This window comes from Gopherus flavomarginatus, chromosome 2, assembly GCF_025201925.1.
Source record: "Gopherus flavomarginatus isolate rGopFla2 chromosome 2, rGopFla2.mat.asm, whole genome shotgun sequence".
NCBI lineage: Eukaryota > Metazoa > Chordata > Testudines > Testudinidae > Gopherus > Gopherus flavomarginatus.
In genome coordinates, this window is record NC_066618.1 from 274,079,460 (window position 1) to 274,102,834 (window position 23,375).

General features: G+C 36.0%; 1 protein-coding gene across 4 annotated transcripts in view; it reads right to left on the reverse strand.

The window, feature by feature from the left end:
- Window positions 1-255: 255 nt before the first annotated feature.
- Window positions 256-23,375, reverse strand: part of TRPS1 (transcriptional repressor GATA binding 1) — a 270,081-nt gene continuing 246,961 nt past the window's right edge. For all 4 annotated transcript variants that reach the window (XM_050940600.1, XM_050940596.1, XM_050940599.1 and 1 more), the window contains 2 exons: window positions 11,149-11,271; window positions 256-4,674 (listed from right to left, as the gene is read on the reverse strand). In XM_050940600.1, coding sequence (XP_050796557.1) covers window positions 3,613-4,674; window positions 11,149-11,271 — 1,185 coding nt within the window. In that variant the 3' untranslated portion in view covers window positions 256-3,612. The remainder of the gene's footprint in view (window positions 4,675-11,148; window positions 11,272-23,375) is intronic.

A 23,375-nucleotide genomic window follows, 5' to 3' on the forward strand; every position in this document is an offset into this window, starting at 1 on the left:
CATTTTAAAGATAGACTTATTTTGGCCTATGTTTTTAAATGTTTCTACTAACTTTGGGGGCCCACGTTAAAACTGATTTTAAGAAACAATAAGCACTCACAACAGCAATTGGATTTTATGAGTTCTTGGAAATTTAGGCCCTAGGTGCCTCAAACCATTGATGGTTTTGGAAATTTAGACCTTAATGTTTTGGAGCTGTACATTGATTTGAAACAAAATGCATTATGGCCAGTAGGTCTGTGCCATCCCAGGCTTCAAACTAAGAGCTGTTACTTAAGTCTTTCTTTCTTTCTTTCCTTTTTTTTTTAAAAAAATTTCAGGACTTGCATTTTTCTCTTCATTAATATCACCATGTGGGGAGGGTGGGAATCCAGGCTTTTTTTTTCTTCCCTAAAAAACTATTTTTACTTCAAAAGAACAGGTTAGAACAAAATGTCATTACCTTTAGAAGCAGAATTTTTAGAACACGTCAATATGTCATGGCGAGAACAATGGGTACATTTTCAAATTTAATTTGTACTCTATAGGTAAAATGTTAACATTTAATGCTCTATCCTGCGCTCTGCACTTACAATATCGTATCTCTCCTCATGCCCAAACCTCACTATGTGTATTGGCTGGAAGGTATTTCCCCCATGTTGGCTTCTGCTTTGAGTTTAGCAAGAGGCGTAATGAAACACAGGTCTGAGCACAAATCTTTATGATGAACGTGTGCACTACAGAATATTTTCCATGAAGATGCAGCTTCCAGAAGTATAGAAGCCACAAGAAGTGCTAAGATTTATAGGAAGTAACCCAACACAGTAATTGTGCCAATAACCTCAAGGCGGTCACTTCAGATGCCAATACAGCTGCTGCTATTTAAGCCTAACAAGTTTTTTGAAAGAGCTGATAAGGACACACACACTGGGCCCGACATAACAAGAGGAGAACAATCCATTTCAGTCCACAAAAAACAGAACTATTGTTGGAAAACAATAGTCAACACAACCAGTCATTTCCTGGCACTGGCATTAAGCAGAAGATTCATCTAGAAAAACAAAACAAAAAACAAACAAAAAAACAGAGAAAGAGGAATGTGGCACAATATCCTTTGCTAACCTAGATCACCATTAAAGGGTTATAGAATTCAACCATGTATGCTGAGGAGGGATTGTCTGTACACTGCTCACCGTAAAAGTGGCTGTTGTGAAAGAAATGGGTGGAGCAGGAAGGAATGCAAGCCTTAGGTTGAACAATAGCCTGTTTGTGACTAACAAATTAGAGGGATTGTTCAATAACTTTTCATCCGTGTGAAAATGTAACACGTAAAATACTGCCAAGGTCAGCAAGACCTTCGGTGATCAGCTGTGCAAGTGCTTCTCATGCATGGTGAATTTCTTGCGGGCTGCTTTAACTTGGCACATTTTTTCAAAAGACTATCAAAGTGCTGTACATTTAGGCCAGTTCCTCCCCATTTTATACTTTCTCCAGCCCCTTCTAGACATTTCCCATCACCTTCCATTTCATCCTCCAACCTCCCAGTTTTCCCTGGTTAAGTGTCTCATAAGTGCACCAATTTCTAGAAGGCAGAATGATGAATTTCATGTAAGTTAAAAGCAAGAGCCTTTTATAGTGCTTTAGTGTCAATTACATGGAAGTTTGAGATAAGTGGCATGTAAGTATGATCGGAATAGGACCCTTTACATATAATCTCAAGTGAAGGATTTAGGCCGGATATATTTTTATAGAACATTTTAAAAAATAAAATGCATGAATAGGAAAAAAAGGCATCATAATATTAAAAAGACATTTTAAACTTCCGTTGCTGAAACATTCATGAACCAATTGAACTATACCTGCCAGTCAACCTTAAGGAACTCAGACCCTGCACTGAGAAAAAGAAACAAACCCAAACAAAACAAAAAAGCGACTGCATAATATTGTAACAATGGAGTGCAATGCTACTAAAGGATGCAATAAAAACATTAGCGCTGCGTAGTCAAACAGCGCTTATCAAAATAATTTCTGAAATGTTTCCTTTGAAACACAGACAAAGCAATAAAAAGAGGATATATGTTTATCATTTTAAGCATAACAATGTGAGTTAAGAGCTTAAGAATACAAAAGTACTTGGAATGAATAGTGCTACCCTTTTTTTCCTAAGTAGGCATAAAAATATTTTCATTTCCTTCTTATTTTTCCATACCATTAATATGAACAAATGTCATTCATTTCATGTTATCGTTTACAACTTTAAATGCACACGCACAAAAAAAGATACCTACTGCAATAGAAATAGTTGCTTCATTACCTTGTTTGCTACATTTGCAAATGTAAACAGCGAGGCAGAGCCAGAGCCGACTCTAATGCATGATGGAATATCTTTGTTGCATATGTACACGGTAGAAAATAATTATTCAATATGTCAGGCACCATTATTTGAAATGTAATACATTAATATTTACTAGAAAAATAAGTTTTTTTTCTATTTGTTCTCCCAACTTCTTTAATGAAATAAGTTAATCTGACAGTGCATCCAGTAGCTTGTAATATCTTCTACATCCCTGTGGCAAAATAATAAACTACTGGTTGGGACATTATAATGAAAAATTATTAAAGTCAGTTCTTTTACACTCTTGTAGCAAGCACGGAGGCTTGACAACAGCACCTTTAACCAATTGTTTAATATTTAGTTATTTAGCCCTATTTCCCTGAGCAGTTATGCTGCGGAGCCTTCCCTTCATGGATAGCTTTTACAAAGCTTTAAGTATTAAAAAGTACTATGAAGACATATTTAATGCTACTTAGCAAAAGCTGGTATAGGTTTAGTGAAGAGATTGACTGGTACATATACCAACATTAAGTCTATGTAGAAGTAACTTTAGATTCCAAGGTTCAGAAAGTACAGCTAATCAGAAAAAAAAATACAGCAGGTTACCTTGTTCTATGCAACTTAAGCCCAGAGTGTGGCTTCTATATTAAAGACAAGTTATTGGAGCGAAACGGTTTTCTTAGTCTACACTATGCCAGAAAAGGTGTAGGGATAAAATGGTAGCTAAAAATTGGTTGAGTCTGACAAATGTCTTGATGAAACCAACGCCAAAGCTTTGAGGACAAGGTGACACTAAGGCATGTTTTAAGGCAGAAATTAGCCCAAATTAAAAATACCAAATGACTTCTGGACATTTGTATATTTAAGAAGTCTATTTCCTATATACAGTGTGCATTTGTTCACTATACACCTGCCAGCAATATATACAAACATACATTTTTGTATTCTAGCCAGTTACATAATAGTAAAAGTTTTAGTTGCCTGGAAAAAAAATGGCCGCGGATATTTGTCCTGATTCATTGAATTCTAGACAGTTTTGGCGAGCCATGTACCAAATGATTATACTTTTTCCTCTCCAGCCACCATTCAATTTGTTTTTCCTTCTTGGTAACCCTCTCATTAATAACAATAATAATAAAATAAAAAACGAAAGAAAAGAGAAAAGAACAAGGTATTTTATATTGGATAAGGCATGCTCTCTATATGAAGTGCTTTATAGGTCTTCACAAGACATTACAAGCTATTGAATTCCCATCAAGGAAACCTATTTCTGTTTAATTGTGCTAAGTGCTAAGGTTTTACTCTTTAGGTTTTCCATTCTTTTCAGCTTGTGCATTGTTCCTGTGTAGGCCCCTCTGGATGTGAGTTGTAAAGTCATATTTGTCCGTGCAAAGATACTGGCATATGCTGCACTGGAAAGGTCCACTGTCGCCATGGCAACTCATATGCAAAGCATACATCACTTCATCCAGAAAGACAATGCCACAGTGCGCACACTTGGTTGAAAGTTCGTCTTGAGTACTTCTATCAACTTTCTCTATTTTTAGTACATTCAAGGGACCTTCATTTTTTACATTTGGTGGTGCCTTACTTTTCTCCTTGGAGGCACCATTTGCAGTTGGCCCAGGTCTGGAATGCTTTATCGCCAAATCTAGAGGAATGTCATTGTCTGATCCGACAGCTGAAAAATGAGGAGGCAGATTAAAGGTGGGATAAGGCACATAGTTTTGGCAAGGATTTGGTAGGCCAGGCACATGACTCAAGTAGTGTGGATTCCCAGGAACAGACAGCTTATATTTACTCCAGAATCTCAGCCAATCAGCTTCACTCTGAAAGTCATTGTGTACAAATGGAAGTCCAAAGAGTGGGTACTGGTATTTTTCAATGGGGCTTCCAGGTGGTGAATAATTTGGGTGCTTCGCAGGTCTCATGTATTTTTCTATCGGGCTGCCTCTCTCTGAACTTCCTTTCCCTTCTGATATTGATGAACTATTTCCTGGGTCTCCAGAACTTTCCTGAGGACTTTTTATCTGAATGTGCAAAGGTTGCATCCTTTTGTGAATATCCAGAGTTTGACTGACCAATATTGGCTGCTGAGAAGAATGGCTTTTAGTCAATGAACCCTGGGCCTCATATTTACTCAGGCTGGGAAGCTGAATTTCTCTCTGGTGACCTTCAGTTAAGTGATCATCTGACCTCCTCTCTAATGGACTTCCATTGACTTGTTCCTCACCGCTACCCCTCTGATGTTTGCTTAGCTGCTCAGCCTGAAGTGCCTCTGGGTTAAGGCGCTTTCTCGTTCGTCTCCTAATGATCTGCTCACCATTGTTCTGCTTAATGATGTTTAAAGGCCTGGGAGTCTGCATGGAACACATACATAATAAATAAAAGAAACACATTAAATAAGTCTTAGTGACAACGTTCATGCAAATCTAAGTTGTACTTGAGTTTAGACCCACATTACAGGAAAGCTTTAGGGAATGTCTACTTCTACCAGTAAACAAGGTCAGCTAAAACACTGGAGGCAAACTCTTTATTTTAATAATAAAGCTATCAACTGATGTCTATTGTTACCACATTAAATCTTCCATCTCATATCACTTAACATACTGTATTTGTTTACTTAAACAGTCATTAAGTGCCCAACCCAATATGTGCTCAGTGCTCTCAACTCTCCCTGATGACAAGTTCTGTATAAGAGTTAGGTAGTATTTATCATTAATTACTTATTATTATTATTATTATTATTATTACTACTACTACTGCTGCTATTACTATTATGTTGGGGAAGTCAAGAGAGGTGGAAAAAAGATGATGGAACCTCAGGAAGGGGAGGAAGACAGAACCACATCAAGTAAGGCAGAGGGAGGGAAATACTGAAGTCTTCATCAGGACAGAGAGTACTTAGTTATCCGTTTGCTGTCTGCCCCAAGGACGCAGTGCATGTGGAGAGAGAACTATTATGAGAGACTTCTTATGTGAGCACTGAAAGCACTTTTATAAGAAGCAGAAGGAGCAGGGGGAGGGACCATAGTCAGCCCTCTCCGCAAGAAGGTGGTGAAAGATGGTGCTGAAAGATGATACATGCCACTCTATTGGGCAGACATTAAAGAAGAGCAAGAACAGTCTAAAAGTCATTTCAGTTTGGCATTCTGATAGTTGATGTTGATCTCAACCAAATGTGCACAGAATCCTAGGTTGGCTGGGGGCCAACAGACTGCTCCATGCCCTGCCCACTCAGAAGTGCATTTAGATTTTTTCTCCTCTCCATAACATCATGTTAAAGTGTTGATTAAATTCAATATTTTGAACAACTGGTGCTACATGTGAGATGTTAAAATTTATATATCTATACATGGATAACTTTAAATTAACATTAAAAAGTCCAGTGTTGGACTTAATTATTTTTATAGAGCTATTTTCTATCTCGACTTGCCACCTTCGTCTCCACTTTCGCCTATTTCTCCCCTAAGGTCGCCTCATTCTAATGGTTAATTGCATCCTAGCCACAGCTGCTACTTGTTAAGGTGTTACTTTCTATTAAAAATCTAAATCAGAATAAATAAAAACTTTGATTTAGACGTTTAATAAGTAGTAAAATTTTAACTCAGCGAAAGAGCAGCAACTGAAACAGAGTTATCTCAATGAAATAGCAGCAAGTCTAAAGTGGACAAATTTATGTTTAAGAGAAAATTGGAACACTGTAATATAGATATCATGCACATAAATTGGATAATTTACATTATTAATAATCATTTAAACATGCATTAACAGGAATATATACTTTCTAATACTAGCTCCAGGATCTTTTCTCATCATAAGGTCATCTTAAGAATATGTCAAAGGAGTAAAAAGGGTGCTCAGTGCCGTTGACCTTTGCTTCTTCTCTCACATGACACTCTTCTTATTCACCCACTGTATTACATTTTCCTAGCAGTATGGATTCCTGACCCAGTTTGACTGCTTAAACAAAATATTAATTTTAACTCGTCATATTATAGGGTGTGAGCCTGCAAATGATTAACCCAGATGACTTTACTCATGTGAGAAGAGTTGTTCACAAGCCTACTTGCAGGAGCAGGTCTTTAAAGTTATATGTCATTAAGGGTATGTCTATACTGCAATCAAACACATGTGGCTGGGCTGTGCCAGCTGAGTTGGGCTCGTGGGTCTAGGGCTTAGGGGCTGTTTAATTATGGTGTAGACATTTGGGCTTGGGCTGAAGCCTGAGCTCTAGGACCCTCCCACCTTGCAGGGTCCTAGCACAAATATTTACACTGCAATTTTAAGCAGCCTCTTAGTCCAATTCCCACAAGCGCGGGTCAGCTGGCTTGGACCAGCCACCGTTCTTTAATTGCACTGTAGACATACCCAAGTGTTTAATATATGTGACTGATCCTGCAAATACTTAAGCATGTGAATTACTTTACTCATATGACTGTTCTCCAACTGAGTTAAACGGACTACTCACTTGAGCAGAGTCACTCACAAACTTAATAGTTCACATGAATAGGCAGCAAACAGATGGTCGATACTTATGGACTGTTCAAGATATACAGAAAAGTGGGATCTCATTTCTTAAACTACACTGGAGCCCTCAATTTGGTAAATAATAGAAAAAAATAGCAAATACTTTATTTTAAAAAAATCTTTGATTTGTCAGATATATTATTACATCTTGTATATTATATCTTTATTATGATAATGAGATTTGTGAATAATTTGCCCAGCTTTCTACAGTTGGTCAAATTATTAAAAATGTGTGACTAATTTATTTTAAAAGTATCACAAAATTCACTGAATACATTATTCGATGAATATTATTAGACCTCTTAGCTGTTCAATATGATGTGAAATTGATGTGACCTGACTATGCTAAAAGGAAGTGAGTCTGATATTGAAGTTCTTACTCCAGTGCAACTCCCACTGAATCTGTCTGGGGATCCGATTTGACCTGAGTAAGAACTGTTGAGGTAGGTCATGTCACCCAAGGCTGATTAAGATTAGAGTGATGGAAAATGTATAAAAATACAATGTAATTCATGGCAAAAGCCAAAATTCTGGTGTTTTGAGAATAGAGACACTTAGGAAAGAGATCCACTTTTTCGTGTTTACAAATCTGCGCACTGTGTATATTCTTGAACACACCACGTTTGTAGTGAGCTAGATACAATTTTCATCAATAAAAATGTTTTTAAAATTGACCAGCTGAAAATGACTACACATGGTAAAATGATTGTGTTTATTTGTAGGGACCATGATGAATTTGTGAGATTTTGATTAAAATGAGCAACAATGTGCACCATACCATTTCTTAAAAATAATTACAAATTAATCAAGAGTATCATAGAAGTACTAATGTGAACCACAGGAAAAGACACTAAAACACAAACCTTTGCCAGTCGCTACTAACAAGTGGTATTTGAGAATTCGCCAACAAATTTTACCCAACACTGAACTGTTTTTGCCAAAAAATATAGCCTCGGGTTGACAAAAACTCTTTTCGAACTTGACAAATTGTTTCAATCAAACTCCCTCTTCCCCCCCCCAAAGAAAAATCTGAAAAAAAATCAAAATGTTTTGTTTTAACATTTTTAAACAAAATCTTTCAATTTTTTAATGCAAACAATTATTTGTCTTGAATTTTATTTCAATTTTCTGTTTTGAAAAGGTAACCTCCCTCCCTCCCAATCTAATGAACAAAATGTTTCCTTTGACCTGAAATGAATTGTTTTGGAGGTTTCAATTTGCCAAAAAGGACAAAAGAATTCATTTTGGGTCTACCAAAATATTTTTTTTCCAGTTTGGACACCAAATCAAATAATTATTTATTCAGACAACTCTATCTGAGATATCAGACTTATCTGTCATTTTTTAATACAGAGTATCATAGTATCTTATTTACAACTGTATGATTACCAGTAGCAAATACTGACATTATAATGGTAATCACTGTACACGTAGATATTAAGCATCTAATCAGAGTTTGGTGATTAAAAGTTCAGAGCTTGCAAATGTGAGTAATTTTACTCACAAATATAATATTGTTTAATTTAATGGGTTTGCTTACATACATATCTCACTTTACTCACATATATAAGTGCCTACAGGATTGGGCTCTTATTTAACAATAACATTATCCTAGTCTTCTTTTACAAACAATCTGAGTAATGTTTGATTTTCCTATAATAATCACAAAAGTAAATTCAACCTCCATTTTGTATGTGGAATAGAACTAGGTGACATTTTCCCAGTTTATTTGCCAAAAAATGCAGTTTCAGCTTGACCAAAACTATTTGTGAATTCAAGTCAAATCTAGTGAATATTTTTAATCAAAAATTATTTTTGTCAAAACGTTTATTTTTCGACATTTTCAAAATGAAACATTTGACTTTTCATTCTTAAATGCCATTTAAGAAATATATCTAGGTTTATTTTTAAAAACAAAAACAAAAAAAACCAAATAAATCCACTAAGCAAACAACAAACAAATGGAACAAATAAAAGCATAAAGAGCACCCAAAAGTGAAACAAAAGAAAAAGAAAAAAAAATTTTGGTCGAACAAAATGCTTTGTTTGACCAAATTTTAAATTTTTGTGTTTTCATTTTAGCGAGGAAAACCAAGAAAATCCCATTTTCAGTCAACCCAAAACAATTTTTTTCAGATTTTTGGTTCAGCCTCTGAACCGAAAAATCAATTAGATGCTTATCTTTAATGAAGAGATTCATATAGAAAACTGTATTTCACCAGGTTCATGCATTTTTTGTCAAAAGAAAGTCACAAGATCCTGTATTTTGTACATTTAATAATGTTTAAGAAATTATCTCAAAAGAATTATTTTCTTATTTAAATTATTTCTTAAATGAAGTCAGTTTACACTGTAGTTGCTTAGTTATCATATCCTGGCAGAGTGGAAGTTTAATTACTTTTTTGGCCTTTGATTGGCCAAAGTTCAATTAAAAGCTTTAATGTCAGTGCCCATTAAACAGCAGCTTATTGCTATGCTTGAACAATGGAGCTAAAAAAGTAGTGTTATCTTTCCACAAGCAATATTCTAATAAATAAAGGGTTTATAACTTACTACCAATTAGTACTGTTGGCAGCACACATTTTTATATGGGTCATGGGGATTGTATGAGGTCTTTTTATCTAAAAACTGATTCTTGTAACTCTGATCTATTCACTAGGTTGTACTGACAGTTATGGTAAAATACCAAAGGATATCATTTATTTTTAATAATGAAAATGAGATATTTTTACAGAAAACACAAAAAACGGTCAAATCTAAATATCAGATCAGTGTTCAAATGCAGAATTGTCTTTCCCTTCAAAATCTCTTTAGCACATTCACAAGGCATGAATTTTCTTTAAAACAGAAAACATATTTGGAACTTGAGGAGAACTCCATGAGGATGTTGTATTCAGACAGCTCCATCCAACATGGTAACCACAGATCATTAGTTGCATTTCAGTCCAGCTTGTCCCAAGATGATATTGTTTGACTGGTTGGGTTGTTTTGTATCTAAAAACTGTTCTACTTATCCCCAAATGACAGCATTTAGCAATTAAAGTTGACATTTTAGATTGCTGGTCAGGCTGCAATTAGAATATTGTAAAAAAAATATTTTCCACAAAACAGCTGCAGTGGGACTTGAGTAAGCAGTAATGTCTGATGGCTTGTACACGGGACTGGGGATAAGATTTCCAAAAGCACCTGTGTCCCATTTTCAAAGTGACTTAGGCACTTAAATGTCAAAGAAGAACTGAAATTCAATGGATCTTAAGATTCTAAGTCACTTTCAAAAGAGGGTGTTTTTGAAAATTTCTAATCTTGGCTCTGAGCCTAACTTCACACATTGCCTTGGCAAAGTCCCAAACTCTTTACCTTCATTTCCCTGTCTGTAGAACAACGATAATTAATCATTGCAACATCCCTGTGAGGTGGGTAATTAGTTAATGGGCCCAATTCTGCTCACCTTCCTCTCCCAAGTAATTCCATTAAAGTTAGTAGCAGAATTCATAAAAACTCATATTTGACAGTTGGGCTCCATCCCTGAAAATTCTGAATACTTGGGCCCCAATCCAAAAAAGCACTTAAGCATGGCTTTGCTGAATCAGCACCAGAGTGCTCAGCACCTTTCAGGATCGAGCCCAATATTTGAAAAATGAGAAGCAACATAGATAACCAGTGATGATATTATTATTACTTACTTCATGCCCAGTCTAAAAAAATGCTGAATTTTACTCCTGCAAAGTACTGAATGCCTTCAGTTGAGCAGCTTCAAAGAAAGTTGAGGGCTCTCAGTATTTGCAGTAGATTATAAGCATCACACATATTTGGGCTCTGTATATAAGGAAAATAAATCAATACAACTTTAAGATATTTATTAAAAGAAGGGAAGGGGGAAAAGAGAAAAATAGAATTATATAGGCAAGAAGCAATGTTTTTATTTCTGACTTCTAATTTTAGGAACTTTTTTTCTGGACTCCTACATAAATATGAGCTTTATTCAATTTGGAGAGCTTTTGTTACAACATACTGCATGTCTTTAAATGAAATTCCCAGAAAGGAAACCATTTTTCCTTATTCTGTATCAAAATAATTAAATGCATCACTGGTGATCTCAAACATGTCTCTCCACAGCATCCCAGCTTGTTTCATAATGAATCACATCTGATCCCAAAGTGACCATATTGAAAAAAACCCTGTTAGGAAATTAACTGCAGGCCAGGGAGTGGTAGTAATCATACAACCAGACAAGACCACAGCAGCCCAGCTTCAGTTTAGCTGTATAAACCTTTTTCCTGAACAAACTAGTAAGTTCTTCCTACCGAATGAAGCTTCTGATAGAGGCCACACGCATTGCATACATATCCACCATTTGCATTCTTTCGCCAGAGAGAGGTCTTTGTGGTCAGGCAATTGGCACAAAAAACTCCTGAGCCTCTACGTCTCTGAAACAGGAAGAAAAAAAAAGATAGGTCAAAGGTGAGTCACATGATCTGTGGAGTTAGGACAAATCAACACAGGAGTTTTGTCTCTTGACTGGCAACAATGACAGTATAAAACCACACTTCCCATAATGAGGTCAGGTTCAATTGTGCTTAATAGGCACCACTGATTTTCATTATAATTAACCCTACAGTGATGGATGAGGTGTGTGAAACACCAAAGCCTTTTCAAAATAACAGCTTTAACTTTTTGAACTTTAGGTTCTGTGACTTTAATGTTGGTTTCTAAATACTGAATTCTGAAATACACTCTTTTGAAACTGACAGAGAACACTCTGCAAAGTTTTGCCGTTTTGTTCACTGTACTTCCATTGCAAATCATTTTTTGGTTTGCTTTATTTCAAAGTGCGATCAGCAACAAGTCTAAAAATACATCATTTCCAATTAATTCCAGTTTGCATCTGTTCGTACCAGTTCCTGTAACTGAGCTTATACTTCATTAACAGAATGCATAACTTTCAATTACAGTCTTTCCCATTTAATTCTAAAATCTACATATACTGCCACATATTTCCCACAGCCAACTGAGAAGCAGGAGTAACCTCTGCCAACAAAAAAGAATACAGTGATACTAATGAGACATCTTTTGAACTTCATCTGAAACCCAGACAACACGGTCTCATCAATGGATTGATTGATTTATTTTATGATTATTTATTTTATTTATTTTATGTCAGGCAAAGAAAGACACGGAACAGTTCCTCCAAATACAATTTGATTTTTAACCAGGCTGAGCTCTGCATTCATCACCTTTAATAATGATCCAAGAATATTTAGAAATAGACACGTTTATGAGTATTGCTTGTTACTTTTTTTCTATGAAATAATGATTTCATTAAACTTCTCATTTAAACAAAAGTAAGACTGTGTTTGTGGGCACAAATACTAACAAGCAGGAAATGGAATTCTTTAGCTGAAAAAGAAATCTGAATTTCAGCTCTGCTACCCACTTGCAAAGAAAAGAATTTAATAAGAAGTCTTCATCTCAGATAAGAATGGGTTGGTATAAGGGGAGAATAGTCTGGGTGAAAACTAATTTCATTATAAATTAAAAATTACTAATACTATAACTCAGAATTTCAGGGTTTCATAAAATTTAAGTAATTTATTTAACTTTAATCCATACTGTGGAAGAGTGGTATTCATGCCAAAAAAATACAATGGTTATAATTGTACTCTGATACATTTCAAATGGAAAGCTTTCTGCAGACATAATTTTGGCTTCAAGACTGGAACACTTTCTTGGCATTGAAAGGGCATTTGATTCATCGGGTGTTTCACAATGTATCACTAAAAAGACCTGGTGAGCAGCCAGTTCCCTATAGGGTAATTTTTCCATCCAGATGCAAGTGCTATCAGAGGCCCTCGTCAGCTAAACTAATTATGATCTTGCATTTGCTGATGCCGGCTCACTCTAACGTTCGACATCCTCCATTAATCATCAATACAAGGAAAATGAATGAAACGTAAAGAAACGAGGGCCGGTAAACTGCACAGCTATAAAAATCTGAAATGAGTGCAATAATTTAACAAGATTGGGGAAATGTTTTTAGTGAGCACAAAGTCAGGCGAACAATTGCTCTTTTAAATCAAGAACACAATTTTGTTAGTATAGCAGATTGTGCTACTTTAAGGTGATATAATCAAATCTAGATGGTTATCGAGATAATCTCTCTTTCACTCTCTCACATCATCCCCTTACTCCTTCCCCTAAATCAGAATCAGCTTTTTCTAAATCTAGATGCTACAAGTCCAAACTGTATATGACAGAATTCAGCAAATGCTCAATTTAGTGCATTTGTTAAACGTAATCCATGTTGGGAATGCATGTTTAACTAATAAGTAAATAACTGCGTCTCATTTCTTTTGTGGCTACCCAGCCAGCTTATCTTAGCCAAACTTCACCTGCCTGCCGAATTATTTTCCTTAGGGTGTAATAAAAGTTTCACTAAACTAACTCCAATTTGGTCCGTATGAAGGTTTCTACATCAAAACAACTTTATATGGCCAGGTTGCAGATTCTGTCGTGGAACCACTGTATTATTCCTAGTTTTTCCTTCATGAGAGTATGAGTTCTTGCTGTGGTGTGTTAAAGAAGGTGGAGTATTAATTTGAGAGATTCTATCCACCCTTTTCACTGCCCTGTGCCTAATGGCTGCATGCAGCAAAATGCCCTCTAACAAGGTAATGGAAGACATAATATATATAAAATTATGACAAGGTAACCCAGGCTGTAGCATGTCCAAATAGCTTTCTCACATATATTAATGGTGGAACCAAAGGTGCACAGAACTCATGGAATATTTACACTCCACCCTTTGTTAGGCTCTATGACATTATTGTAGCACAGCATTGCTCAAAAGAATAATTTTAATTAATATTAATAAAGAAGGAAGGTCCTGTCAAGGCTGTCCATTAATTCCAACAATATAAGATAGTGCTTAGTTTTGAATAAGTCCCCAAAACTATAGAAAACAGAATCACAAAAGTTATATCTCTGCTGACTTGGTAAATACATTTTTAAAAAATACTTTTTGAGATTTTCAAAGCAATACAGGGGATTCAGCTAGACATCATCCACTATAATTAATTGAAGATATGTGGATACATTCCCTGCATTGATTTGAAAATTCCAGTTACTGCCTTTAATTCATTTAACTTATTTTTTTAACATCTTATTTCTATGTCACTTTCAGTTCACAGTAAGATAATCAGAGATAATCCTCCTTCCATCTGAGGCTCTCAATATGCTTTAGGAGCATTAATGAATTAACCCTCATAACATTCCCACAAAGTAGGTAAAAAAAAATTATCTCTTTTTTTAATACCAATTGTGAAGCAGACACACACAAATTTTAAATTGACTTTTATGAGGTCACTTACGAAGATTGTGGCAGAATCAAAACTCCTGACTCCAGTTCTGTTTATTAACCACAAGACATCCTTCATCTCAAAGTATAACCAAGGTATCATGCTCACGTCTTGTAAGAAACCAAGGCAGCTATTTTTATAAATATGTATTTGTTTACCTTAAAAACATGGTTATGTAGTTTTCGTCTCCTAATGAAACCAGTCTTTTAACAAAGAAAATATAAAAGTATCCTTTTTGTGCTCTCCAGATAGTTGCTTTTGTATTTAAACTTTTACGAAGGCTGAAGTCCAGCAGAGATTATCAAAAACATTTATTTTGTGTAACTTTTGTTTTTAACCCATATGTGTTTTTATGGCTTGAGTCAGCCTAGTTTTTAATATACAACCTTCGTGTTCGCTAGTAACTTCCAGTGATGACGGCAAATTGTTCTACGTCCTTTGTTAAGGAGCAGTCATTATGGTCCCAGGTCAGCAAAGCACATACTTAAGTTTATCCCTCTTCAGCAAAGCACTTATGTAAATCCCTATGGCCATCTGACTTAAATATGACTTATGCATGTGCTCAAGTGCCTTGGTGAGTATGGGCCTATGGCAGCAATTAACAGAAATGTGTTGTTAGACTGTTTTGGCCTTTCCTTCATATGAACACATATGCTATCATAGCCACAACAGTGTCACAACAGCAGCCCAGGAAAATGATAATGACATAACCAATCATAGGGTTTGAACTACAGACAAAATGGTCTAATTCTTCAAACAATGCCACGAATACTAATTGGAGTTATCCATGTAAATGTCCTGTACATTCTCGGGAGAATAAATCCAAAGGGTCTAAATAACTAAAATAGTGTCTACTCAATCAATCTTCAATTGTCTGTATCCTTATAAGCGTTATATAGTAATCACAAATCCTGAGGGGACCACTATAGTTAGGAGTCCGTCACTGTTTCCATTCCAGTTCCTAGATTTGGGTGTTTAATATCTCGGTTGTCTCAAATCACATAGGGCTGAAACTTGGCACACAGGTTTGTCAGCCCAGATGTGGCTATTTTTTTGTACTGAAAACTTTATTTAAATCAGTTCAGCTGTTTATAATATGGAGACTGGCCAAACATGAAAAAAAAAACCCTCAGGTTTTTAGAAACATTTTGACAAATCTAGGGCTGCAAAGGCTTAGTTTTAGAAAAAAGAAAAACATCTTCAAATTTGACTAGCAGCGAGACATCCACGTGGTTTATTATTTTGAGGGGAAATAATTTTATACAATTAAACTATGAAAGTTTGTAATTAGTCACTGAGCATGTGCAGTAGATCACTTTTTCTAACTGTTTTCTATGAATAGGAACCATATTGAAACCATGTAATTGCATAACATCCCTTGATATGCAAATTATTTACTCACATTTTTTATGGTTTCATATCTTGGCCGTTTCAAATCAAATCAGTCTGAAACTTGGCATACATGTTGTCAAGCCTGAATTTCCCCCAAATATTTTTTTTACCTCCTTAAGCTATTCTTCAGTTTCCAATACTTCATTTAAAACAGAACTTAGTATCAGTACTTTTTAATAATTATAAAAAACAATACATAATATCAAATGAATAGTCCCAGTCCATTCATTAGGAGTATTTGCAGAATCAGGTCCTTGTTTGAGAAAAGTAATAATGCGCACTAAATAGTACTTTATAATTTAAAAAAACAGTGCAGCTTAGTATAATTTGTGATTAGAGCTTTGCAATTATCGCAGCAGTGTCTCTATGCTTTATGCTTGTTACACAAGCACTTCAAATATAATGAACTTATGCAACTTATGGGATTTAGCTTAGAACACACACCCCTTCCACCTCCCCCTTAACAACATAGCCAAAACTACTGCTTAAGAACTTTTGGGCTTTAGCTAGCTAGACTAAGTAAGGGTTCTAATACTATTCTGGTACCAATGGAAGACATTCCTTCTTTCAAAATTCATGTCAAAGGATGCTTTTTTGAAACTCAAAAAGGCTCCACAGGCATCACCCAAACATTTTTCTTCCATCACCAGTCTTGGTTCTTGGACACACAAAACTTGCCAGCTTTGCTGATTACTTTCACTTCTCTATCAGGCAATAATGAAGGATGATACCTGAATGGGATTCTTTGACATTTCTGGCTTTCTATTGTGCCAGAAGTGGAACATACTGCAGTTTGGTTCCAGGAGAAAAGGTACACAGAAATCATAAATAGTACCACAGGATGAGTGTATCTCGGTGGTGGGCTGCATGATACTCTCCTCCATTAGGGATAAAAGAAGGAAACTTTTAGCTCTAAAATGTTTGAATGCATGCTCACTGCATAATTTACAAACTTTCCTAAATTTGTTTGATCAAAACTGTTTCCCGTTCCAAACTTATGGAAACCACTGCACATCACCAAGGGTTCTGTCCATATGCAAATTTTCAAATTTTAGTTGCTGTAGCCATGTTTACAAATTAAAAAAGTAAAGTGTTTTTTTCTTGTGTCTTCATAAAGCAAAAGAATTACCTTCAAGAACAGACCAGAAAATATCAGCCCCCAAGTTTGATTTTTCAAAAAGATACAAATCTAAAAAGGGAGTTAAAATGGAAATTGTTTTCAACTTTAATTAGGAGATACCAATTGTCTCCTGAAGTCATGTCAACGTGTCAAAGCAAAACTACTCAAATATAAAATAGCTACACTCAGGTACAACATTAGGAATTACTTATTCGAAAATGTGTGGTGGAGAAGGGAAAAGGAGAGGAATGCCAAGAGAGAGGTTAATATTACATGCATAATTCAAACTAAAAGTTTAGTGGAATTTTTGATGGCTTGATGCGACAATATCTTTCAACTTCTGACAACACACTCTGCATTGACAACTATTAAGTACGGGAATCAATTCTTAGGGAAAAGCAAAATTCAGCAGAAGTATAGAAAGATCAGATTTAAAAAAAAACATTAATATCAGAGCAGCCTTTGAAAATTCTACTCTCTCATTCCCCTGGGGAAATAAATATTTTGATGTGCAGGGGAAATACATTTCAGTTTTTTATAGCATCATAAAAGAAAGCAAGTACCTGGGCTGGTAACATATTTTGTAAGATGTCTTTAAAGATACAGTATCTTTCACTAGTGCAAAAACAAATAAATAAAACCTCTCTGTTAAAACAACAACAATAACTAAAGTGTGCTGGAATAGTCTACAATACTAAGATTTCATTACTGATAAAACTAGAGAACACCTGCCAGTCAAATCAAGAAGAAAATAAACAAACACACAAAGCAGATATGTAAGTAACAGTAAGCACATTTGTTGTATCCTTCATCCATTCCCAGTTCCCCACCCTTTCTTTACTGTCTTACCCTGCCAAATGATATTTAATCTTCATCTTTACTCAGGAAGATGCTGATGCCCAGCAGTTACAGTCTAAGTGTCACAGGCTGGAACTGATCATTATTTAATTATTGGTTAAGAGGTATACAGAGCTATGTGATTGCATATAGAATCATAATAATATGTTCTGTGATGCATTACCTTTTCCTTATTGCATTTAAGCACTAACCTGCGACATTCTGGAGCATGCAGTGGCTCTTCTCAGCAATGCAAATTACAGAGGAATAACTGTAATTTCATATCTTCCCCCAAGATTATACTGTGAGGACTGACATAAAAACTATGGAGACATTTGTGCGGATTGTAAATTCTTTGGCACTGAGGCTATTTTCTTATTAATTATGTGTGTGTACAGTGCACTGATAAGCTATTAGAAGTACTTTCAGTTGGAGACATTTATTAGCACAGTTTACAATGAGTTAAATGATTAATTGATGAAGCATTGTTTTAAACAAGTGCAATTTCTTAAAACTGCCGTTGTAACTAGATTTGAAAAGCTTTTGGGGGCCTGATCCTGCAAGCTGTTGAGCAGCCTTAACTCCTAGTGAGGGCACTAAGCTACAGCTACTACAATATGGTATAGGCCTGCTCAGGCAGAGTTTTGCTATTGACTTAAATGGCAGGAGGATTCAGTTCATGCAGGTAAATCTAATTTCTGTTTTTAAAAGTTTGAATAACACTATTAAAATTTTTCATGCCAGAATCCTGAATTTTCTTAACTATAACTATGTCATTTTGTAATGACTAAAATCTATTCACAAGGGGAAAAAAAATCCTTCCTCAGTAACTCACCAAGTCAATTACACAGGAAAGTACTGTAATAAGCTGTCCCCCATCAACTAGCTCACGTACATGACTTCCTTTTCAATTACCAACTTGTCTGCATTGCCATCTGTAAAAACGAACACATACCTTGTGCTGCCAGTTTCTGCTCTTGCACTTCCATTAGTGGAACTGGCTGCAGCTGCTCAAGAAGAAAGCACTGATTGTCTTTGTTTTCCTAAAGCTTAGTTCTATTTTTCTCCCCACCATGCACATATCAGCTCAAGATAATGTATTGTCTGCCAGGGTGCACTCAGAAGTACTAAGGTCCTGTTTAATTTGTGATCTGTTTTTTCTTCATCAGAGTATACCGTAGCAGAACTACCTAGGAGCCTCTATCAGTCTCTCCATGACCTTTAATATATTCACAGCAGAACAGATTTTATCAGTAGCTCAGTAACTGTTATAAAAATAACTATGTGCTACTGACTAGTCTTTTTCACACATTTCAAAATCATATTGAACAGAGCACTGCAGCTGTTTTAAAATTAATATTTAAGGATCAGTGGAAATTAGAAGTAATTAATTTTAGGATTAATAATATTTCATGTGCAAAATATTGAGTATAATATATTAGGATAGAATAGATAATCACTGTGTGTGTGACTGAGACTGAAAGCGCGCGTGCGCGAGAGAGAGCGAGAGCGAGAGAGCATGTGTGTGCGTGTGTGCTCCATCTCTCACCTCAAATACTGACTATAAACTTCTTCCCACTAATGATTTGCTGAAAAGGAATCATGCTCTATTACATTTCTGAACTACTGCCTAAAATCAGGCATTAGTTCACACAGATAGATTACTGCTTCTTGTGTGATTCCTTATGTTCTATGGCTGCTGCAGCATAAGCATACTAAGAAAAATCTCCAGATGAGATTTACATCCTTTATATTAAAAAGCAACAAAGAGTCCTGTGGCACCTTAAAGACTAGTCTAGACTAACACGGCTACTTCTCTGATACTTGACATCTTTTATATTAGTTAACAAAATTTAAAACATACCATCAGAAAGAGTGCAATACAACAAATACAACAGTGATTTATTTTCAAGCCACAACTGTGTAAATTATCTTCAATACCAGTCCTAGACATATTAAAGGAGACATCACAAAAGCTGGAAATGGTTCCTACATTTTAATTTCTTTAGTGCTAGATCAAAATGTTCAACCTTGAGTGTTTAAAGTTGGGACTGTAAATCTGTAATTAGGCACTTATATAAAGGGACACATTTCCTGAGGTGCAAAGCTTTATCAGTTGAACGATTTATTTAGATGTATCAGTGTGGAGTTAGGTGCTTAAATTAGGCACCAATATTTGAAATGTGGGCAAAAATACATAGGGAAAGACTCTTCATTTATCTCACGAAATAATTGCATTGGTCAAATGAACCAATAAAAGTGTAGGAAAGATCTGTTCATACTTTTTTTAATATCCCTTAGTTTTGAAGAGCAGCAGTAGCAGCCAGCAGACATTTGCAGAGCTTAGCTAATGCGGTAGTTACTGAGAGACCCAATCCTGCAATCAATTCATGCTACAATGAGAGTTTCAAGCTTGAAGCTGCTGGAGTTCCTGCATTTCACCTACTGGCGTCAGGTTCCCACTTCCACAGAAACAGACACCAGATGGGCAAGATATGTTTTTTGTTTTTTTTAAAACACGGCCATTTAAAAAGCACTCCCTGACCTTATTAAAGCCCATTTGATCTCTGTTAATAGAGAATGGATTGCAAAGCACTGGTCCTCCTAATAGGCAGGTTTTGAGAGTAAGAACACTCACTTGCAGATTTCAGCCACCAGCTTCCAAAACCAGAGATGGAAAAGCTCTTAAGGGGTAATATTTTCAAAAGCTGCGGAGTGACTTAGAATCCTCAGTGCCACTGACTGTAGATGAGACTTAACTTCCTGACTCACTTAGGTGCTTTGACAATGTTACCCAAAGTCTGTCAATTAAATCTGAAAATATTTACAATTTTACTTTTTGAAATGATTTTCTAAAGTGTGTCCTTATCCTTGATTCAATTTGTAGACACTCTTTAGGACAGTGGGGGAAATTTTAAAAAAGGCACAAAGGCCAGGGAGATGCCCGGCTGCTATTGCAGATCAATGGGAGTAATTTGCCTAACTGACACTTGAAAAATCTTTCCTGGTATCTTTAATGTTAAAACATTTAATTTCTTAAAAACAACAACAAAACCCTTCACACAGGGCAGTTACACTATATGCATGTCTTGAGGAATTAAAGGAAATACCCCTTCAGTCTGATGACTCCCAAGCTCCTTGAGGCATATTGGTATTAGAGTCAGATCCACATCCCATTGAAATCAATGGGAGTCTGCCCATTGATTTCATCTAGCTTTGGATCAGGCCTTTATTGCAAGCCTTGTCATGTGCTATTGCTACAGTGGTTTCCATTAAAAAAACAACATGTACCAATCAATATGAAATAATGACCATAGTTATTTCCTACTGTAAGCTTAGGGAGGATCTGTGGTATCCCAGATACCATAGTGTAGTAAATATTGGAAAGTGATGGCCTTTTAATAGTGACCTGACCCTTTTCATCTGATCCAAGCCATCTCAACTATACCTCTACTCCGATATAACATGACCTGATACAACACGAATTCGGATATAACGTGGTAAAGCAGCGCTCTGGGGGGGGCAGGGAGGCTGTGCACTCCAGCAGATCAAAGCAAGTTTGATATAACGCGGTTTCACCTATAATATGGTACGATTTTCTGGCTTCCGAGGAAGCATTATATCGGGGTAGAGGTGTACTTCCAGAGATAAAAAGATAATATGGCACCAAACCTAAGTGGTTAGATCTAGCCTAAGCATCTTTTCTAGGTCCCATGATCTTACTTTAAGAAAATAATAGATTTAGGGATAATTTTTATATTTTATATTTTTATACCAATTCCACCTTTAAATGGATAAACTCTTCCCTTTTTAACTTAAACTTTCTTTAATATGTGATGGTTTTGGATCTGATACAGAGGTTTTTCCTTCTTTGTATTTGTTTATGTATTTGGCTTTAAAAATAAGATCCATAAAAATTCAAGTGATAGGATAATGTTATTAAAATAGAAACTTATCAGGGTTCAAAACCATTTCCACTACAGAATATGTACAGGTGATAAATTATTTACAAAAGGCCTTCCCTATTATCTACAATCAAAAGGAAATATATTGGGAATGGTTAAGAAAAGATTAATAAAACATCAGCTATAAGGTCTACAATTATAGGGTATGTCCGCTAGTTCCTATCAAGATTTAAATGCATACTGTTTTGTTGCAGAATTAATTTAGGATATTCTGTGGTTTTACTTATAAATACAAAGAAGAGAAGGAAAAAGAACAATTTCCCTCTCATTATGGAGACATTTCTTCTTGAGCACTTCCCACATCCCTTCCTTTAACAGTCCAGGATTTTGGAACAAGTGAATAGAGCAAGTTCTATTCATGACACAGGATGCGTTGGGAGTTTGAGGTCAATACAGGTATACAGACCTTCAGTCTGATAGGATGTGGAGAAAGTAGATAAGGAAAAGTTATTTACTTATTCCCATAATACAAGAACTAGGGGTCACCAAATGAAATTAATAGGCAGGAGGTTTAAAACAAATAAAATGAAGTTCTTCACACAGCACACAGTCAACTTGTGGAACTCCTTGCCTGAGGAGGTTGTGAAGGCTGGGACTATAACAGTGTTTAAAAGAGAACTGGATAAATTCATGGTGGTTAAGTCCATAAATGGCTATTAGCCAGGATGGATAAGGAATGGTGTCCCTACCCTCTGTTTGTCAGAAGATGGAGATGGATGGCAGGAGATCACTTGATCACTGCCTGTTGAGTTCACTCCCTCTGGGGCACCTGGCACTGGCCACTGGCGGTAGACAGATACTGGGCTAGATGGACCTTTGGTCTGACCCACTATGGCCGTTCTTATGTTCTTATGATGTATTCAGTAAAGGTGTTAGTTCAATACTAAGTCACAGACTATTAACTAAAGACTTTTAAAAATCTGTGACATAGTATAGGATACTATACAAAAATTGATAGTTTATCATGAAATCTTAGCGTCAATAGATCTGTGCAAAAAACACAAAAGCAAAATTCTGGTGGTTAGTATTAGGAGGGAAAATCCCTAGATTCCCCATCAAGTTTGGTCCTGTGGAGGTAGCAGCATTTGTGATTATTTTCTAAACTGGCTTGACTCACCTTGAGTCATTTGTTCAGGAACATAATTCAGAGCAAAAAAAATTGGGACAGACCTACAGCATAGTAAAGGAGAACATTTATTTTGATAACATATCCAAGCAATAATTTGAGGTTCCCCTTCCTGTTGCCATGCTATAGATTTGTGTATAACGTGTTCAGTGTCTTTTTATACACAAACATACACACAAACACATGATATAGCTACAGCCCAATTATTTTTATTTTATTTTCAGACTAATATGTTTCCAATATCTCTGGTCTAATTGCTACTTTTCCTACAACATTAAAAGAAAGGGGCACCCTCTTAACTTGCTCAAGGCAGTAGTTTCAAAGTTCACATAGTTAGAGTCCCTTCTTACCGCATCTAGCCTGAACTGCACTGAAATGATTGTTTTTAATTCCAGTTGGCATTGTGAATCTATTGCTGGCAACAGTCACCATTCTGTAAAATGGCATCAGTTTGACATCAGCAGTATGGGAGCCAAATGTAAGAAACCGAGAATGCTTTTTCCATTGTGAGTTCTTTACATATAGGGTGAAATTTACCTGCATAGTGTCAGAGTAATCAGGCTTTATTTGGGAAAAACACAAGGGATGGGAAGGTAATATTAATGAAAACCAGCACCGAGGTGGGACCTTCCTCCATCGTCAGAGCTAATTTACCCTACACTCTTTCTGAGGTACCACTAAGCAGGGGCGGCTCTAGACATTTCGCCGCCCCAAACATGGCGGCATGCCACGGGGG